Raw genomic sequence first — 21421 nt, 5'->3', positions numbered from 1 at the left:
CTCTCTGAGTCAGAGTCCATGTTCTGGGAGCAGGGCATGACACCAGTTTCAGACGTCTGGTCAATGACTCCGTCATGTCCTTCTTCTTCTCTTTTCTCTTAGGCAAGGGAGCCGAGAAACCGAGGATGACAGAGCGATCGCATGCGCCTCGTCCTCCCAAGGACCCGCCTGCGCCGTGCCCCAACGCGGCTCTCGCCCGCCAATCTGCACGCAGGCCCAGTGGGACTGTGCACCGAAACTAGCCTGCATGTCGCGAGTAGGACGTCACAAAGGACAAACCCTAAGGCAGTGAGTCCCATAAAGTGGACAAGCAGAGGATCGAATCGTTCTGTAATATCAATACTATAAATACAACATACAGAACTTTAAGTCCCAAACGTTTAATGATTTTTCTTCCTTTTGGACCTTTGTTTTAAAATTAGCAGACTAACATCAGATTTGTATTTTTATGTTTTAATTCACCGACATCCGCTATGTACAACACACACAAAAAGGAGTTTTATTTCCGAATCCTACAGAAACAAGTGCAAACCGAATGCAGTTTTGTTTTGTTTTTACAAAACCCCGAACGATAAATATCTAGGTGGGTTAAGGGAGTAGGGAAAACAAAACGGAGATAGGTAGGGAACCTATTACAAACGTCAATGCCCCTTCATCGCAGCCGGTACAAAATAAAAAAGGAGTCCTTAAGAATGCGAGAACTGCCTCGCCGCATTAAAAAAAGACCAAAGTCTTCCTAGTATCCAGTTTCCAAACAGCAGTCAGCCGAAAAAAGAGGCCAAAGCAGGGATTAAAGGAGCTGGCCCTCTTCAATGCCCATTCGGAGCTTGGAAAAATTACTTTGGGGGATGACTGCTCCCAGACGCCACCTTGCCATACAAAAATATGTATATGTAGTCCCCGAAGTAACTTTTCAAGCGTGGGACGCATTCTCCCCAACTCTCCGACCCGCGACTGGCTACCGCTGGCGCTGCGGGATGCAGATCCCATGCGGCCGGGAGCGCACATAGCCCAGCTTGCAGGTACAACGGTAGGAACCGCTGGTGTTCACGCAATGCTCTGTCTTGCACAGGCGTCCCCGTTGGTTCAGCTCCCGGCATTCGTCGATATCTAACGGCAAAAATTGGTAATAAAAATGGGGATAAGATTGTTTATTTGCTAAGCTTTGAGTCATAAAAATCATAGAGTTGGAAGCTCCCTCAGGGGCCATTTGCTCCGGCACCAAAGAACTCACAATCGAAGCATCCCCAACATCCAGCCTCTGTTTAAAAACCTCCAAAGGAGGAGATTCCACCACTTTCCGAGGCATCGCAGTCCACTTTCAAACAGCTCTTATCATCAGGAAGTTCTTCCTAACATTTAGGTGGAATCTCATTTATATCCATTGCTAGGTCTTGGGCACTGGAGTAGCAGAAAACAAGCTTGCTCCATCCTCAATAGGACATCCCTTCACTGTCTCTGGGGAATGGACCCAGGTCATTCCCAGGACCTTCCATCTCCAAGAGTCCTGGGCTACCCACGGAGAGACATGGCAGTATACTCCACATCGGAAAGTAGACATCTCCCTATATAGTGTCACCCAGTGTGGTCCGCACCTCTCGCGCTCTCCTAGAAATGCCCCTGGCAACATGTACAGACAACATCCCTGGCCATGCATTGTAGGGAAAGTCCATTCCTCTCACTCACCCAGGCAGCGGGTATGGGTGGCGTCGAGTTGGAAGCCCAAGGGGCACTCGCAAACCAGACCTTGCTGGGTGCGGACGCAGCGGCCGTTCAGGCAACGGCATTCGTCCGAATCCTCTTCTGAGCTGTCAGCATCTATATGGTGGGGAAACAGAGGGTGACATACAGGTATCATAAAATGGAAAGTCCCATTAAGACGGCCCAATTGTGTCTCCCAGAAACTCTTTAGAGGCATATTTAGAAGGAGACACAGCTGCATCCGCACTGCAGAAATAATCCAGGTTGACGCCACTTTAACTGCTCAATGCTCAATAGGAAACATTTAGTCTTCCCTGTCAGAGAGCTCTGGTGTTCCGAGAAATTGCAAGCCCCTGGATTCCACCACGTTGAGCCGCAACAGTTAAAGTGGTGTCAACCTAGATTATTTCTGCAGTGCGGATGCAGCCTAGTTGGCTTGGTTTCCTCTTCCCTCCTCACCTCTTTTCCTTTTGTATCCAACCCAACCAACTCTCACCTCTGTGCACTTTGCCAAACCAAGGGCTGAAGTCCAAAAACGAGTTGCTCTCACTGGGAGCAGACTGGCAGTTCAGACCTGGAGGGTACACCAAAAACGCACCTCTTATCACCATTTTGTCATCACCTTCTTGGGCCAACCTCCCACCCGAAAGTCACCCTTGGGGCAAAGAAATGGGCATTTCATTTCCTCTCGGCCTAAAAGGACGGTCATGGCAAACCTCTTGAAGAAGCCAAGAGAATCCTAAGAGAGGGGTCACCATACGTCAGAATGGACTTGAAGGTGGTACAGAAGTCCATATCCATGCATACCCATTTTTGCATTCTATGCCCTGGTCAACCCATCGCTTGATCTTTTCCCACCGAACCCTATTCTGTGGCTACCTGGACCTCGTGGCGGGCAGGCATGGCACTGGTACCCCCATCCTTTGCCATAGCGGCAACAGCATTCCTCATAGCTCAGCTGCTGGCCGTTGAACGGAGAAGAGCACATGCCATCTTCGCCCCGGAGTTGCCAGCAGACATCGCGGCGGTCGGTCACTCGGTCTGTAGGGCAAAGGATGGAGCGAGAGGACAACATGAGGCTCAAATGAACCAGGGAATGGATGTAGGAACCACCCGAGCGCACCCTGCACAATCTACCCAGATCCCCATGCAACGGTTTAAGCCTTCTGCAACTTGGGTAACCTGGAGTATCTCAGCAAAGCCTTACCCGCCTGCATCTCCGGAAGCTGGCATTCTTTGCCGCTGGGGTCCAAAGTCAAAGGAGGGTGGCATTCGCAGGTGAAAGACCCCACGGTGTTAGTGCAGCGCCCAAGTTTGCAGACCCTGGGGTCCTGGCATTCATCCACATCTGTGGGGGACACAATTGCCCATTCTCAATTGCCCATTCTAGACCATATATGTGGATGTGTGTTGTGTGCCCATGGTGCCCTAAGGCGAACCTATCGTGGGGTTTTCATGGCATGATTCATAGTTCAGAGGAGGTTTGCACAGAAATCAGATTCTATGGGAAGATGCTGTGGTTTCCTAGGGGCAAACAGGAGGAGGACTCACCAATTTCACTGGTTGCAACGCACTTCTTACGGACAGGATCGTAGACGGCGGACGCCGGGCAGGAACAGCGGAAGCTGCCGCGGGTATTTTCGCAGGTCCCGTTGACACAGTTCGATAGGTCCAAGCACTCATCGACATCTAGGACGAAAGCAGTCGGATTGAAGAACGCCAAAGCTATCTGATGTGGGGCATCGGCAATGTTTCCACAGACTGCCAGCCTGCCAGGGATTGGCATCATACAGTGCGCCCTTGGTATCCGCTGGGCTTTGGTTCCAGGACCCCCCCCCCTTGGATACCCAAATCTGTGGCTATTCAAGTCCAATTAAACACAGTGGGGAGTAAAATAGTGTCCCTTATAGCTATGGGCAACATCAAGGTTTCTGTATACAGTTGCCCCAACATTTTCACAGGGCATCTGTGCAAAAACAGAAATCCGCCACTATTCAAGCCCTATTGGCTTGAATGGTGATGCAGCCCCACGGGCGCATGCCACAGGCATGCCACAGGCGCATGTCCCGTTTGAAGTCCCTCCGTTTGCCCCTCACGAGCAAGCGGGGGACGCAGGTCCAAAGTACCTTTTCCGAATTCAAATATTACATTCCCATAGGACTTCATGCGCTTTTCGTAGTCCAGTGGGACCTAGGACCTCATGCTCCCAAGACTCTAACCCCTAAACCATACTCCCAAATCATAACCATAACGTATAGAGGGCCCTCTTTCCTACCAACACACTCCAAGAGGTTTGGGTCGTAGTAAAACCCTTGCTTGCAATAACATTCGTAGCCGGGTTGCGTGTTGACGCATTTCCCTTCCTTGCAGATCTCTGCCCCGAACAGTGCGCATTCGTCTATGTCTGCAAAAAGGAAAATGCAAGAGAGGAGGCTGTTATCCCAGAGAATAACATTTTTAACAACAGTGAGCCAGTCTTATTTCTTCCATAGACAAAATGGACCTCAGAGAACTAAAACCAATACAGATAAGGAACTCACCCCGGTGGGCTGGGATGCCGTAATTCATGATGGTGTCGTCCAAAATGAACCCTTTGCCATCTGGGCAGAGAATGTGGAACTCGACTATGAAGAGAGAGTTAGAAAATAATAATAATAATAATGATAATGATAATAATAATAGAAAAGGGTGGTGGGGAAACAATTGGAAATGTGATATTGTCAGTGTTGGAATTTGTGGATGCAGGCTAAGGAGGGCTGACTCTATAAGCTGAGTCTTCTTTATCCAAAACCTTCGGATCAGAAGTGTTTGGGATTTTGGAGTTTGGATTTTTATTTTTTGGATTTTGGAATACCTGTATTTACGGGTACGTGCGTAAAATCCTATACGTACATCCTATAATGTGGTTTAAATGTGCACACATGGGGCACAGAGGGTCATTCCGTTAGCCAAGAAAACCCAACCATCCAGCAGCTGCCAAGTTCAGGGAGATGCCCTCCTGCTATTGCTTTCTGGAGGGAAGAGGAGAGGAGCAATTCGGGCAATGAAGATTTGGCAGCTCTGGGCTCCTGGGGGAAGGAAAATGTGTCCTCCGTACCTTTATTTCTTTCCTCCAACTGAGCCGAGATCAGCTGCTTCTCCATGCTCAACATCCCCTGACTGCTCCTGCATCCTGATCCTGGCCGCAGTGACCCCATGCCACCTATCCCATCATCCCCTGGCTGCTCCTTCATCCTTCATTATTGCCTCCCTGCCAATAAGTGACAACAACAGGAGCCCATGCCAAGACTAGACTGACCCTGATATTGCAAGGATGCTGAGTTCTGTGTGCAAACCTATGTACTGATGCAAACCTATGTACTGCCCATAAGCGTCACCATCTTCCCCCTTTCGTTGTGACCCTAAACTTACTTGAATTGAGTACGGGGCATGGATAGATCTCGCAGTGATCCCCCCATCCCGCCCCGAGCGAGCAGCAACACTCCTGGCGCGTGATGTTGGTGGCGAGGACGCTGTCGCAGAAGACGCTGTCGTCGAAGTTCAGGTAGCACTCCTTCTTGTTGTGGGGCAGCTCTGGGGAGAGGGTCGCATAGGACAAGGTCACCCTCCGTGCCAAACAATAGCTCTATTCTACCCCCTAGCGTTCTTCCATACTCACCCTCACAGCTTTTCCTGTCTTCGGAGGGAGCAAATCCCTCGTTGCACAGACACACGAAGGAGCCTTCGGTGTTCTCACACACCCCATGCTGGCAGAGATCGGGGTCCTTGGCACATTCATTGATGTCTGCGGGGATGCAATGGCACACAATGGTTAGTACAGTGGTATCCGATGTAATCATTTGGGGATCATGGGAGATGTGTCTAAGACATAAAGAACATAAAGGACTCCGAAGATGCCAGCCACAGATGCGGGCGAAACGTCGGGGATAAATTCTTCCAGGACATGGCCGCATAGTCCGAAAAGCCCACACAAAACTATGGATGCCGGCCATGAAAGCTTTCGACTTAACATAAAGGAGTGTTGAACATAAAGAAAGCCAAAATAACGCCCACGGAGGATCTACACAAATGCAACCTAGACAACAAGGAAATAGAAATAGTAAAAGAAGCCTCATACCTGGGATCAAAGACTGATAGCAAAGGGATTTTGCAGCCAAGAGATTAGAAGAAGATTAAGAATGGGGAAGTCGGCAATGAAAGAACTAGCCAAGATCCTAAAATGCAAAGACACACAATTGGGCGCCAAAGTTAGAATCGTACAAGGCGTTGCATTCCCTTTTACCATGGATGGATATGAGAGCGGATTGAATGAAAGCAGACTGAATGAAAACCAATGCATTTTGGTGCTAGAGAAGAGTGCTGAGGATACCATGGGTGGCCAAAAAGGTGAACAAATGGGTTCTAGAGCGGATCAAGCCAGAGATGTCCCTGGAAGCAAAGATGACCAAACTGAGGCTGTTGCGCTTTGGACACATCATGAAAAGGAATGAATTGCTGGAAAAAACAATAATGCTAGGAAAGGTGGAGGGAAGCAGAAAGAAAGGAGGGCTGCATGCTAGATGGATGGACTCTATAAAAGAGGTCTTGGGTATGAATTTGGAGGAACTGAGCAGAGAAGTGGAGCATAGGGAGACTTGGAAACGTCTCGTCTGTAGGTTCGAGATTGACTCAAGGGCAGTTAATAAGAAGAACAAAAGTCTAAGACATCCAGTGGATTCAAAGATGGAGAAGACTGCTCAATGCCCGCCCAGCCCAAGGCTCCATTTTGGGTGCCAACTCTGGGGAAACCAAGGAATGGGATGCCACCCACCTTGGCACGTCCGTCCGCCTTCCAACTGGTACCCTGCCCGGCAAAGGCATTGGTAGGAGCCCACCGTGTTCACGCACTCGCCCCCGATGCAGGCGGCTGGGAAGTCACACTCATTCATATCTGAAAACAAAAAGGTGGAAAGGTTTCGTGTGGTTTCGCCAGCCACAAATGCTGTCCAGACGTCAGGAAAAAAACTTGTAGAACATGGCTGCATAAAACCCACAAAAGGCTATTGATGCCGGCCATGAAAGCCTTCAACTTCTCATGTGGTTTCGTTTTGCCGTGGCTTCATTCCTTGAATATGTTTCCCAATTTTCCTCCCTAAAAATTGGAAAGCTTTGAAATCTTTCTCGATTTGGTTCCTTAAATCTTCCTGGACAAACCCAATGACAAATCTCAGTGTTGGATGAAATCTCAGGGTTGGTTATAGGTTCCAGAAGTCATATTGGCCAATAGTCTGGGATTCTGGGAGCTGAAGTCCAAAATACTTGGAATGCCCAAGTTTGGGAATTGTTGCAACACATAGCCCAAAACTGGATCTTAAAAGGCTTCCTCTCTCACCTTCGCACCGCAGTCCGTCTTTCACCACTTTGAAACCTTTGAGGCACTGGCACTTGAAGGACCCCACTGTGTTCGTGCAAACGCCTTGGTCACACAGAGAACTGTTCTCACATTCGTTGACATCTGCAAAGAGAGAGAAGGAAACTGTGCCACTTTTGTGCCCAATCACAGTTGTGCGGCTGGGATCTCACACAGTCGAGGCGATCTGATATCGCAACTGCAAAGGAAAGCAAAGCACTACAAAATGTCAGACTCGAGGGCATTCTCCGAAGATGCCAAAGCCACAGATGCTGGCAAAACGGCAGGAATAAACCCTTCTAGAACATGGCTGCATTGCCCGAAAACCCCACAAAAAACTATGGATGTGAAGTCTTCGACGTCACAAAATGTTGGATATTTGATAAAAATGAAGGACGTGACCAAAGCGAAGCTCAAAGCGCTTATGCAAAAGGAAATCCATGCTTTGCCGCCTTGAGTCCCTGTACTGGGAGAAAGGCGGGATTTAAGAATATTATTATTATTATTATTATTATTATTATTATTATTATTAGCCATGCTCAAACTGGAGGACATTTTGGAATTCCTCCTGGAGAGAAGGACGAAATGAAGGATGCACCCTGGAAAAGGGGGATGTCTGGTCACCCTGCAAACGCAAAACTAATGCCAAGATGGCACTCCTCTTACCTTGACAGCTCCGGGAATCAGGTGCAGGGACAAACCCATCATTGCAGGCGCATCGGAAGGAGCCCACCTCGTTCTCGCAGCGGCCATGCTTGCACACTGCTTCCTCGGCACATTCGTCCACATCTGGGGAGGGAAGCAAAATAATCCGATGGGTTTCCTCCGTCGTGCCCTGGTTATCCAGTTTAATGTGGGTTTGGGGAGCTCTATGGCCATGTTCTAGAGTGCCAGAGAGTGCTGGCATGGAAGAGAGTGGGGTGGATATATATACTGTGTGATCCATAAGAGCGAGAATGGGACCAATAGTCTGAGCTGGTTGTAAACCGCTTTTTCCTCTTTGCCATTTCACACTTTCCAGGCTTTGAATGTAGGATCCTGGGCCAAAGCCGGGGAAAATGACTCCAAGCAAGCCCCAGGATCGAACCCACATTTCAGATCTTACCATAACAAATGCCACTTTTGCCTCGGAAACCTGGCTGGCAAGGGATGCATTTATAGCTGCCGGGTCGGTTTTCGCACCTCCCTTCGGGGCAAGTGGATGGTTCAAGGCATTCATCTATATCTGGAACAGGAATCACTGCATTATAGCCATATAGAGATATATGGACACACGCACATACATGCATATATATATAAGATATTGCATGGATTCGAACCCTGGTCTCCTGGAGTTCAAAGGTGCACCTACGCTATAGAAATAATGCAGCTTGGCACCACTTTAACTGTCATGGCTCCATCCTACAGAATTCCAAGATGTGTAGTTGTGTGAGGAAGAGAAGGGTCAAGCCCTTGCAAAACTACACATCTTAGGTCCCAGAGATGGAGCTACAGCACTTAAAAGTGGTGTCAAACTGCATTATTTACCCAATGCAGATGCACCCTAAGGATTTTCCAGAGGTCTTTTTTATACTCTGAATTGCAACTGAAAGAGAAGAAAGAAGAATCTCATTGCATTATTTCTACAGTGCAGACCTAAGGGTGTGTCTGCACTGTAGAAATAATGTAGTTCGACTCTGCTTTAAAGTGCCATGGCAGATTTGTAGTTTTGTGAGGCATCGGCTTTCTTTGGGAGGTGGCAAAAGGCCTTAAAATCATAGACTCATAGAGTTGGAAGAGACCGCAAGGGCCATCCAGTCCAACCCCATTCTGTCATGCAGGAAATCCAAATCAAAGCATCCCTGACAGATGTCCATCCAGACTCTGCTTAAAGACCTCCAAGGAAGGAGGTCTTTGCAAAGATGAATCCCAAGGATGGAGCTGCAGCACTTAAAGTGGCGCCAAACTGCATTATTTCTACAGTGTAGATGCACCCCCAGTCCAGTATCTGATCCACTGCACCAAATCTCTCCAAATCTAATTCCCGCGTGCCTTGAAATTAAACTCTGTGTCTCTCCAACCCACAACTTTGTACCTTCGCAGAGCGGTTGGCGAGAGGGTTTGAGCCGGTATCCGGAATGGCACTCGCATTTGTAGTGCCCCGGGAAGTTGATGCAAGAGCCGCCTTCTCCACAGACGTTGGGCTTGACACACTCATCGATGTCTAGGAAGTTTGTGAAGGGGGGAAACAGCACATAAAGCAAAGGAGGGAGACTCCCTTAGCCATCTCCCATCATCCCCAAACCGAGAGGCATCTCACCCATGCAAGACCGCACTCCCTTGTGGACCTTGAGCTGGTAGCCCCGGTTGCAGTGGCAATTGTAGGACCCTCCGGTGTTCATGCAGACGCCTTTCCCTGTGCCGCAAGGGTCCGATTCGCACTCGTTCACGTCTGGGGCGAAAGTGGCGCACGGACAGAGAGGGAAGAAGAAACAGAAGTGAGGCCACATTGCCACAAGGGAGGACCTCCAGATACAAACTATGCACCTGATAGGTACATTTCCTCCTTCTCTCATTTCTGCTTATACCAGGAGAAAGGTAGGATAACAACAACAACAATAACAACAACAATAATAATATCTCCAGTCTTTACAAGCTAAGGATCCACTGTGGTCTTCTTGGCGTCTATTCGCACCAGGATTTCATGGAATTAAAGCCAAGCTTGTTGATTATATTTTTGCAGGGTTTGAAAGACATGCAATGAACTTCGGTGGAGTGCAACAGATTGTTGTTGTTGTGTGCCTTCAAGTTGTTTTCAACTTAGGACAACCCTAAGGTTCATAGGACTTTATGGGATAGATGAATGAATGAAATTTATTACGGTCAATGACCAGCACAAAACAATGCAACGTAATGGAATATAGTACAATGACCAATACCTTGGCCAGGTGTGTTCGGAGAAGGTTTGCCATTGCCTTCTCCTGAGGCTGAGAGAGTGTGACTTGACCAAGGCCATCCAGTGGGTTTCATGGCTGAGCGGGGACTCGAACCCAGGTCTCCAGAGTCGTAGTCCACCTCTCAAACCACTATGCCCCATTGGCTGTGGTTCAGCTAAGACCAAAGTAATGCCAAAGGTGCCTTCTCAGTCATGGTCCACATGGATCCAGTTGGGGATCCGTAGTTTTGTGAGCTCTTTAGCCTTTTCTGCCAGAGAGCTGTAGTGCCCCAACTGCAAATTCCAGCATTTCCTAGCATTGCATCATGACATTTAAAGCGGTGTCAAATTGCATCTGTTCTGAAGTGCGGAGGCAGCTTGATGCAGCTATGTCTTCCAACTTTAACTGCCGTGGCTCCATACTATGGATTTCTGGAAACCGTAGTTTGTCGTGGCACCAGAGCTCTCCGACAGCGTAGGCTAAATATCTCACGAAACAGACATTCCCGGAATTCAGAAGACATATCCATTTGAGAGAAGACCCCCCCCTCCATCTTACCTATGCAATACATGTGCTGAGGATGCAAGCGGTACCCTTGATAACAGTGGCATGTGGGCTTTGGCGTCCCAGGGATGCATTCGCCGTGGCCACACATGTTACGGTTCAGCTTGCAGAGGTCAGTCTCTGTGGGGAACAGGAAATGCACACTTAAGACCCAGCCATTGCATTGAATTAAATGCGCCCTAATGTTTGCTGGTGTACCTACAACATCGAGGCTATGCTCAACACATGTCTCATTTGCCCTTTTAAATCAATGGCCTCATTGCTGCTACCTTTTAAACTGGGTTGCAACTCGGTTCCAACCGCTTCGAATGTCCCTGGTTCCCACTTGAATCGAATCGGTGAAGCGTTTCAGTGAGGACGGCCATGTGCCAGACCCATTTTAACCCGCGTCTTTTTGACGCTGATTTTTTCCCGATGAATCGATTCCACGCAAGCGTGAACCAGATGCAGAAGGGAATTGATTTAAACTGTCCGGAGCGGGTCCATTTTTGAACTGATTCATGCATGAATGTGAACCACAAGTGGGTTATTTTTGAGGGGGGAAATGTGACCGGGGCGAATGTAGTGGGAACCGCGCTCCGCTGTTGAATCGATCCATCGATTCGGATCGCACACCAATTTATCTGTAGTGGGAATGAGGCCAATGTCTTTTAACTCCCTGCTCAGCTTTTCATTCCCAAAGCAGGCACTATCCCACACAAGAAAGGCTCTATGTATCTCCAACCCTGCTCCGCAACCTCTGAAAAAGACTGTGTGTGTGTGGGGGGGGGGAACAGAGATGGATGTTTAAGCATTTAAACCCACTCACCTGTCACTTGCGTTGGGGACAATCCGAATCCACTCACGCGAGTCTCTTCCTCCGGATATTTCACCACGACTGCGGCCGTAGGCTTCGGGAGGATTGCTATGAGTATAAAATATATACCTTTACAAAGTACCTTTACAAAACATGAACAGGTATAAAACCCCAGAAAGTCGAGAAATGCAACAAAAAGGAGAAAGAGGGAGAGAAAACACATGCAAAACTAACTCCCTGTTGTAGCTCTCATTACTAGTTGCATGAACAAATGATATCTCTATGGTTTGCAACATACGTTGGTTCCCAAACTGTGGTCCTCTGGGTGTTTTGGACTTCAACTTGTCCAGTAGTCAGGAATTCTGGGAGTTGAAGTCCAAAGCATCCGGAGGAGCAAAGTTTGGGAACCACTGGATATAGGATATCAATTAATAATATATAAACAACTTAAATAGTGGATACAGTTGGCCCTCCGCGTTTGTGGATTTGACTTTTGCGGATTTGATCATTCATGGGTTTGATGAAGATGTTCTCTCTAGGAAACTCTGGGTCTTCCAGCATGACTCAATGGTCAACTTCAACCAAAAGTCACACAGGAAGACCTAGAGATCCCTATAAAGAATACTTCTCTAGGCATTTGCAGGTCCTCCGGCACAATTTTATGGCCAATGTCCAGCAGAGGTTGACCACAGAGTTGCACTGGAGGACCTAGACATTCCTACAAAGAACATTTGTCTACGCATTTGAAGGTCCTCCGGCACAATTTCATGGCCAATGTCCAGCAGATGTTGACCACAGGGTTGCACTGAAGGATCTAGAGATGTTAATACTTGTTAAGAGATTCTCCTACAGAGAACCCTTCTCTAGGCATTTGCAGGTCTTCCAGCATAGTTTCATGGTCAATGTCCAGCAGATGTTGGACTCCAAAGGTAGAACTGGGGTACTTTTGCAAAGAGAGCATCCCTTCACCCGTTTTGCAGCAACGTTTGCTCACTCACCGGGGTACCGGGGCCCAAAAGTTGGGGTGTTGACATAAAAGACCAACTGCTCCTCTGAAGTGGTGACATAGCTGAGCGACTGGAGACGTCGTTCGGCGGAGAAAGGAAAGAGAAGGACAAAATTATAGGAGGAGTCACACTGGTAAAACGCTAACCTATAGTCTCATACAAAGCTGTGCTATCCTCGAAGGGTTGTAACTCAGTAGTAGAGGGTCTGCTTGGGGTCCAGAAAGTCCCAGGTTCAAGTCCCACCATCAAATTTGCAGATGATTCCAAAGTCGGGGAGGTTGCTAATATTGGCCCAGTTTAACCATACTTTGCATTGCGGCTGCATAATTTCCTATTATATTATATTACAGATTGATTTCTTAAGATTTTTATTCACGTATTATCTTCTTTTTATTAAATTATGAGTCAATATCCAACCATATCTGTCTTTACGTATTTTACAATCTTATTTCCCCATAATTTCGGCACGCCTTTATATTTTCTTCCATATTGTGGTCCTTCTATTTACATACATTGATAAAACTATCTAGTACTGTATAGCTAAGTTAATCAAATAGTCATCTATTCGTACATTGATATCTATTGAAATCCTATTTGATTTCCAATGCTTTGCATATAGCGTATGGGCAAAATAAGTACATTGCTTTATATGGAATTAAATAAGCGTACTACAGTGGTACCCCGGGATACGAATTGATCGCGTTACGAAATTTCCGGGGTACGAAAAAGTTAGATTGGAAAAAACTGTTCCGGGTAACGAAAGATTTTTCGGGTTACGAAATTCATTTCGGTGCGTTTCGGCGCGAAATTCAAATGCGAAGCACGGCTAGCGGCTTTCCAGCGCTAACGGAAAGCCTTTTCGGGTTGCGAAATGTATCGGGTTACGAACGGCGCCGCGGAACGAATTAATTTCGGAACCCGAGGTAGCACTGTACTTTATATGGAAGAATTTATTCCGGACGCTTCACCCGCAGGGATAAATCCTTCCAAAACATGGCCACATAGTCCGAAAAACCCACAAAAGACTATGGATGCCGGTTGTGAAAGCCTTCGACTTCATGATACTTTGCATTATTGATCTGTATCCAGACGTTCCATATCCAATCTTCTGGGCAATTAATGAACTTCTGGAAGGGACTCTCTGACCAAAAGGGTCACATTTCAACAAGAAATGGGTTGGGTTTGCCTTCCAAAATAAGCGTTAAATTTTCTACCTCGTCCGACTACATATTCCTTTCTTCGCGGTTTTGGCGCACGTCCAGCGCACTTACCATAGGTGGAGTGATGACTGCAAAACAAGTAGGAAGATGTGGGTTAGAAATGGTACCCAAAACGGGCACAAGCATTCACACCAATATAGTTGCGTTAGATAAGGAGGAAGGCCAGACAGTAGTCTTCCTCCCTGGCTTGCAAGATACCTTGGTCTACAACCCCCAGTATCCCATAGCGGCGTGCGACTGGGGATGATGGGAGTTGCATTCCAGAATATCTAATGCTGCCCAAGATCTTCGGAAAGCCTTCCTTCCCCGGGAGACCAGGACAGATTTTTGTAAGCTTGCAGTTGCCCTGTGCTTTTAGACCGCAAGCTTGCTTTGCATCCCAGTTTGGAGGGGAAAGAAGGCTGCAAATAAATATCATCATCATCATCATCATCATCATCATCATCATCATCATCATCTTCAGACAGACCTTCAGGTTCTTGGGAGTCACTGCCCGCGGGCGGACGGGTTGGTAGGTCTACATGTTGCTGCTGCTGTTGCAAATCGGTGGTGCCATCCGGGTGGATCTGGAGGGTGAATTCGCTCTCGCCTTGGATGGTCAAGGTCTGGTGTGAGGTCAGGATGTGGTACCCTTTTCCCGCAGGGCAGATCTCTCTAAAAGAAGCTGCCAAGGTGGAGAGGAAGAGAAACGGTCATACAACAGTGGCTTAAGGCACATATAACTTTATAATATGCTGATGGTGCCCAGCTCTGCTACTCCTTTCCGCCCCGATCCAAAGAGGGTGCCCTGGTCCTAACCTAATGTCCTGCATCAGTAATGGACTGGAAGATGGCAAACAAACTGAAACTTTGGCCCACTGTAATAATAATAATAATAATAATAATAATAATGTGTCCCACTGTAATAATAAGAATAATATCCCATTGTATTCAATCGGACTTGAGCATCCATGGGTTTTGTTATCCACTGAGGTTCCTGGAACCAAACCCCAGCAGATAACAAGGTCCCATGGTATTTCAATGTGATTTATATTTTAAATTGCATTGCCCTTTGGAATTGTGTGTCACTTTGAGTCTCAAGTTCGGAGAGTGAGCAGGACATAAATAAATACAATCACCATCATCACCATCACCATCACCATCATCATCATAGAGGCATGGCAGAAGGTAAAATGAAGGCAAGCAATGACAGTTCCCCCATTCCCATTCCCATTCCCATTCCCGGCTTACCAGTTCCATCCGCTGGGCACCTTTCGCAGCGGGCTCCCCAGGCTTTGCCCACGCTGCAGCAGCAGGTCTGGCGGGTGAGTTTTGTGGGCAGTGGGTGCTGGCACTGGTGTTCGGGGCTGACCAGTCGGAAACACAAGCTCTTCTCCCCAGCCTTCTCCGCTATTCTCCCCCAGAGAAACAGAGAGAGAGAAAGAAGTTACACCACCGAGGAAGACTACTGCAATGGTTGAGAGGTGCAACTAGCTGCGGGATGGGGCTTGGAATGAAAGGCTTGCAACCCTTTGCAAGTATCTGTGCCATTTTAAGACTCCATTAACTGGGATTCTTGCCGTTGGCGGTTTTTGGTCCAGCTACCCAAGGCATTGGACTTCTCTCCTTTAATAGTGGAGCTATGTATCAGGTCTGGGTTTAAAGGAAGGAGATCTGGCACCTTGGGCAGCAGCTGTAAAATTTGGAATTAAACCTGGGGTTGATTCACTGGGATCCACTGCCTTAATTCCTTGGATCTGCTAGTTGAAAGCATGGTTTTGGTTACCAGCTCTGAGTTCAAGGGATGGAAGGTTTCAAAATTTCACCCCGATCCATGAAACTCATAAGGTGATCTTAAGATGGTCGCTGTTTCTCAGTCTAACCTACCTCACAGGGCTGTTGAGAGGAGGGTTTATATATATATGCTGCCAAAGGGAAATGAAAGCGTTGGACAGCGATAAAGAAAACCAAGCTTCTGGCCACACGCAGCGTGAAAAACGACAGGCGCCACATTTCAGTGTCAAATATCAAAGTGCTCAAGGATCTGCAAGTTAAGATATCTACGTTGCTCCAGTTGTGGATGGACTCCAGCTCCCATCGTCCTTCGCTACTGGCAACTAGGAATGATAGTCCAAAAACATTTGGGGGTGCATGTTTAAGGTTTTATCTGGGACCACAAACCTGGCACTAGGACTCCTGGCACATAATGCCCACAAATGATATGGCCGCTACCAGTATGGAGACATGTTGCATGCCAATTGGGCACAATGCAGAAGGGATGCTCTCTCTGGTCCATAGGTTGGAGGGAGGCATGGGGAAGGATTGAGATTGGGGTCAGTAGAAGACCATAGAATCATAGAGTTGGAAGAGACCCCAAGAAGGGCCATCCAGTCCAACCCCATTCTGCCATGCAGGAACTCTCCGTCAAAGCATCCCCATTGACAGATGGCCATCCAGCCTCTGTTTAAAGACCTCCAAGGAAGGAGACGCCACTGCCCTGACCAAGGTACTTACGCACGCAGTGGGTCCGCGAAGGTCCCAAGACCTGTCCTGGTTTGCAAGCGCAACGGAAGCTTCCTTGGGTATTCAAACACTCGCCCCCTTGGCACACGCCTTGCATGGCACACTCATTGATGTCTGGAGGGAAAAACGGAGATGCGGAGGGTACTCAAAAGTGCCACAAGACTGTATTGCTTTGCTAGAAGAGATCAATATGGAAAGGAAACATGCAGAGCCTCTGATGCCCACCTTGGCAGTGGCTGCTGTTCAGTCGCTTGTACCCTTGAGGGCAATCGCTTCCCAAAGTCTTTTGCACCCCCAAATCTGAAAGAAGGAATAAAAAACACAAAGATCCAGTTGGTATTATATGCAATAAGAATCCATTTCCATTTGTCATCTGTGCAACCCTTGGAGAATCCCAGGACAGACATTTGCTTCCCGGTTCGATTCAAAGTGAACCCAATAGTCTAATAACCTGATCCCCGGAGAGCAACTTTGGTTGCATTTGCACTATAGAAACAATCCAGTTCCGCACTGCTTTAACTGCCATGGCACCATGCTATGGGATTCTGGGGTTTGTAGTTTCGTGAACTATTTAGGCTTCTCCGTCGGGAAACTACAAATCTCAAATGTGGTTGTTTTCAGTTTAAATGTAGTTTCTGCAGGGGATTTGTCCCGTGCGATAAACTCCTAAGAGGGACAACGCAAGCGTTGTGTGATCCGAAAGGTCCAGGAAAAACAACTCCTGCTTTCCCTGCCTCTCCATCCTCTCTGATCCTTTAGAGACCGAACTTAAAAATTCTTGCGGGAGGCGAAAAGCAGGAAGGAGGGGCGCGGAGGAGCAGCGGCTGCCAAGGGGCAAGTGCCAAGCCGGCCCACCCTCCAGGCCTCCAGCTGCAGGAGAAGATGGCAGAGGGCCCTGGGAGGAAGAGCGGAGAGGGCTGAGTGCATTCCAAGCCACATCCAACACAAACAGAGCGGCTCCCTTCTGCAACTGCGCAGAGAGGAAAATCCTTTAAGGGAGGTGAAGAGAGGGACACAGAGAAAGACACACAGCTCAGCCCTGACCCATCGAACCAATGGGACTTAAATAGAGGCAAAACTCCATTTTCGCGAGGGGGTCCAGAATGGATCTTCCATGGAAAAGGAGAGGTGACTGTATACACACACACACACACACACATACACACACAATATAAGCTTCTTATGTTGCTATAACACTAAGTGCCTAGTTTCATATAAGTATGGTTCAATAGTCTTATTCTCCATCTCAACCTAGACTTGTGTCTCCCATTACAAACCAAATTGTTCCTTGAAATCCTTGGTCAACTTGCCTATCTATTGCCATCTTCTTTTACGGTACCTAGAGATCGGATGGTATGGGTTACGGAGGATAAAACACAACTGTGCACACACACACACACAAATAAATCAAGTACTGTTACACAAACCGCACCATTTTCTGTACAAAAACCAATGACTTTTGTAGGGTAAAGACTTACATTGGAGGTGGGGGCATTTGTGGCATTTGTTCTGGCCCCAGGAGGTGCCAATGCTGCCGCAGCAATCTTCTTGCTTGGTGAGGCCTGGGAGCGGGTTGCTTCCACACTGGATCCCGAACGGACACAAAGAAAGAGAGATGCGGGGTAAGATTTCCCAAATTCCACCCCGTAGTCCATGAAATGCTCCATCTCACTGGAAGCGAAACCCCACTGAAACTCAGAGACCAATGTACAACCTCTATAGCCACAGATTTTTTTTTCTCCATGGATTCAAGCACTTAGGGCATGAAAATATATTCAACCCAGAAACAAAGGCATTCCAAAAAGCAAAGCTTGGTTTTGCAATTTTGTTTAAGAGACGCCATTTTACTATGCAATTGTATTTAAGGGGACTTAAGCATCCATGGATTTTGGTATCCAAAATGGGATCCTGGAATCAAATCCCAGCGGATACCAAGGGCCCCTACTGTATATTCCAGAAAGCAGACCTTGTTTTTGCCATTTTATATAAGGGACACCAATTTACAATGCCATTGCATTTAATGGGGCTTGGGCATCCATGGATTCTGGTATCCATGAGGGTCCTGGAACCAAACCACAGCGGATACAGAGGGCCCCCACTGCATATCATGGACCTTTCATCCCACTCACCGATTGTTTGGGCATCGTCTCCTGAAAGCAGCGTCCCAGCGGCTTTTGGGTTGGGGGTCGAGTGTAAGCTGGTTTGGGGGCCGGGTGTTTGATCAAATGCTGTTGGCTGCCTGGTCCTCCTCCCTCAGAGCTGAGACTGTCGATCCGGTGGACTTGCACCGAAGCGTCCGGCGGGTGATGGACACGGACGTTGACCAGCGGCTGATGCACCTGGACTGGAAGGCAAAAGGTGAACTAGCCCACAAACATGGAAATATCAGCCCACTCGCTCCTCTCCAAAAGTGACAGCTGGTAGCTTCCATGTCAGTGGGGCAATGAATCCACCCAAGGTTTTAAAGTGACATTTAAAACCGTTCCCCAAATAATAATACTCAACCTTTCATATCCATGGGGTTTTTTATCCATGAATTAAAACATCCACAGATTGAAAATATCAAACTATAAATCCCAAAAGCAAACCTTGATTTTGCCACTTTATGCAAGGGACACCATTTCACTGTGCCATTGTAGTCAATGGGACATGAGCATCCACGAATTTTGGGATCCAAGGGGTGGTCCTGTAACCAAACCCCAGCAGATACCAAGGACCCACTGTACTAATAATAGTCTTATAAAGATATTCAAATGGAATATATGTCCCAAAAGTGAACCTTATTTTTGCCATTTTATATAAGGGACACTATTGTACTGTGCCACTGTATATAAAGGGAGCATCCACGGATTTTGGGATCCGGAGGAGATCATGGAACCAAACTCCAGCAGATACCGAGGGCACTCTGCAATAATAATATTCGTATCAAATTGTAAATTTAGGTGCAGACATTTAAACGTGGACTGTTTTGAACCCAGATCTCGCAGGGTTTTCATCCAACGCAGGGCACCATGCCAGATCCAGTTGATGCCCACTCCCTTAAACACCCTTCGTAGGTACCTTCCGATGAGTGCTCCCCAGGCCCAAGGGGCACCATAAAAGTGGAGTGGCTTATGGTTCCTTTCGAACCAGGTCCCGCCGGAGTGTCACTGTGGCTATCCGAGATCAGTTGAACCGCGTAGATGGCATGTTTACTTGAGCCGGTCTCCATGGGGAGCCCCTCGCCGGGGACTCGGGACTGCTGGCTTTGGCCCTGGCGGCCGGCCGGGACTTGGCAGAAACGCCCGGTGAACTCAGGCGGGCACAAGCAATGGTTCCCAGATGTGCACTGGCCGCCGTTCATGCAGGGCAGAGGGCAAACCACTGCAAAAGTAATGAGAACGAGGGAGAGAAAGAGAGAGACGCAGGATTAAGTTTAGGCCAACCAGTCTGCCCCCGTATCAAGTCTCCAAAGCCTTAAGACGGAGCCAAGAAGCACTTATGTGAACGTTGTTGGGTTGCAACTTCCATAACGCCAGTCTTAGCTCAGTGGCACAATGGCAATAGTAATAATAATTATTATTATTAGTATCCCGCTTTCCCCCAAAAATTGGACTCAGGATGGCTTACAATCCAAAAGAACAGTGTTGGTTGCAAGTTCCACAATCTCAGATTTAGCTCAATGGCACAGCGCACCATCATCATCATCATCATCATCATCATCATCATCATCATCATCATCATCATCATCATCATCATCCTTATTACTATTATTCCATTCTTCCCCCAAAATTGGGACTCAGAATGCCTACAATTTAAAAGAACAGTGCTTGGTTGCAAGTTCCCTAATCCCATACTTAGCGCAATAGCACCGCACATCATCATCATCATTATTATTATTACCCCGCTTTTTGCCCAAAATTGGGAGCGTCTTACAGTCTAAAACAACAGTACACACTATATTTATTTTACAGACTGGAAGTCTATTTCAGGCCTCTCAGGGTGCATCTACACTGCAGAAATAATGCTGATTATGTTGCTGTTGTGCGCTTTCAAGTCATTCCCGATTTATTGTTGCATGCTTTCAAGTCATTTCCGACTTACGGCGACCCTAAAGCAAACCTGTCATAGGGTTTAGTTGGCATGTTTCTTCGGGGGGGGGGGGTTGCCACAGCCATCCTCCGAGGCTGAGAGAGTGTACCTTAGCCAAGTGCACCCATTGGGTTTCATTGCTGAGCAGGGTCTCCAGGGTCCTAATCCAACACTCAAACCAATTTATGCCACGCTGGCCTCCCATTCCTCCATCCTCGGGACAGAACCCAAAACGTTGGTTTCTGAAAACAAAAAGCCTGGATGCAAGAGGAGGAAGCCAAAGAGATAGGCTTCCCTGTCCCTTACAGAAGGCCCCAGCTAGAATCGTATTTCCGCCTGTTTGAATCCCGAACCCTGAGTCAGCAGCCGGGAAGTTGGCAAACCCACACCCTTCCCAAAGGCTCAGCCTCCCCCATCGCATCTGTCGGCAGCTGCGCTCCGGGCGAGATCCACCCAAAGCCCAACCTCCAGACGCAAATCCAAAATAAAAATCCAAATGCCACACGGGCATAGAGCCCAGTCACCCAGGGACCAACCCAGCGAGAAACGGTTGGCGGAGTACATATCAAACTCCCCTTCTTTGGCTGCCTTAATCCAAGGCAGACAACCTGTGCCACGTTCTCTCTGGCATTTTTGCAAAAGCCTCAGACAGGTGGGGAGCATGAGCAAATACGTGATTCACAAGTCAAACTGCGGCGCGACATCCCCAAAAAATCCAAACAGGTGAAAACATGTGCCTCCCAGAAAGGATTTGCAGTCCGCGGGCCTAGGAGCCAAAACGCTGCGTGGGAAGCCTGGCATCGCAATAGACTCTTCCTGCAAAGAAGAAGGCAGGAAAGCTGCCATTTTGTGAAATAGAGGCGACACAACGGGAAGGAGGGGGATAATGGGATCTGGAACTAACTCTATATCATGCAAATCCAGCGTTTTGTGTTCAATGCACCAAGGCATTTCATATCAGCTCAACTCTCTCTCTAAGAACCCGATCGGAGCTCAGGAAAGTTGTCTTTTGGGGATGAGAACTCCCACAATCCTACCTTTTCTAAGAAGTACCTATACAGGATGCAGGACCATTTGGGGATTCTGGGCGCTGCAGTCCAAAATACAAACATACCCAAGTTCTGGGACTGCAAAAGCTGGAAACCAACATGTGGCCAATGCAACCCTCCCTCATTTTGTGCCTTCAAGTCTTATGGCAACAATGATACAATAAGGGTAAGGGTGCAAATTCAAAGGATGGGAAGGGAAAGAAGTGC

General features: G+C 47.7%; 1 protein-coding gene across 1 annotated transcript in view; it reads right to left on the bottom strand.

The window, feature by feature from the left end:
- Window positions 1-397: 397 nt before the first annotated feature.
- Window positions 398-21421, bottom strand: part of LTBP3 (latent transforming growth factor beta binding protein 3) — a 34021-nt gene continuing 12997 nt past the window's right edge. The window contains exons 3-29 of the mRNA XM_089483103.1: window positions 19155-19457; window positions 18224-18438; window positions 17573-17678; window positions 16320-16394; window positions 16086-16208; window positions 14823-14981; window positions 14062-14256; window positions 13644-13660; window positions 12364-12442; window positions 11378-11473; window positions 10564-10689; window positions 9390-9521; window positions 9165-9293; window positions 8196-8315; window positions 7757-7879; window positions 7073-7195; window positions 6512-6631; window positions 5360-5485; window positions 5113-5274; window positions 4242-4325; window positions 3977-4105; window positions 3253-3390; window positions 2909-3049; window positions 2581-2742; window positions 2198-2275; window positions 1687-1818; window positions 398-1110 (exon numbers count right to left, since the gene is read on the bottom strand). Of these exons, the coding sequence (XP_089339229.1) occupies window positions 959-1110; window positions 1687-1818; window positions 2198-2275; window positions 2581-2742; window positions 2909-3049; window positions 3253-3390; window positions 3977-4105; window positions 4242-4325; window positions 5113-5274; window positions 5360-5485; window positions 6512-6631; window positions 7073-7195; window positions 7757-7879; window positions 8196-8315; window positions 9165-9293; window positions 9390-9521; window positions 10564-10689; window positions 11378-11473; window positions 12364-12442; window positions 13644-13660; window positions 14062-14256; window positions 14823-14981; window positions 16086-16208; window positions 16320-16394; window positions 17573-17678; window positions 18224-18438; window positions 19155-19457 (3545 nt within the window). The 3' untranslated portion in view covers window positions 398-958. The remainder of the gene's footprint in view (window positions 1111-1686; window positions 1819-2197; window positions 2276-2580; window positions 2743-2908; window positions 3050-3252; window positions 3391-3976; window positions 4106-4241; window positions 4326-5112; window positions 5275-5359; window positions 5486-6511; window positions 6632-7072; window positions 7196-7756; window positions 7880-8195; window positions 8316-9164; window positions 9294-9389; window positions 9522-10563; window positions 10690-11377; window positions 11474-12363; window positions 12443-13643; window positions 13661-14061; window positions 14257-14822; window positions 14982-16085; window positions 16209-16319; window positions 16395-17572; window positions 17679-18223; window positions 18439-19154; window positions 19458-21421) is intronic.

This window comes from Sceloporus occidentalis, unplaced genomic scaffold (assembly GCF_023333645.1).
Source record: "Sceloporus occidentalis isolate IW3139 unplaced genomic scaffold, rSceOcc1.0.p SCAF_20, whole genome shotgun sequence".
In the NCBI taxonomy this organism is placed as follows: domain Eukaryota; kingdom Metazoa; phylum Chordata; class Lepidosauria; order Squamata; family Phrynosomatidae; genus Sceloporus; species Sceloporus occidentalis.
Note: the sequence above shows the minus strand (reverse complement) of the source record. Positions and strands in the feature narration are given on the sequence as shown.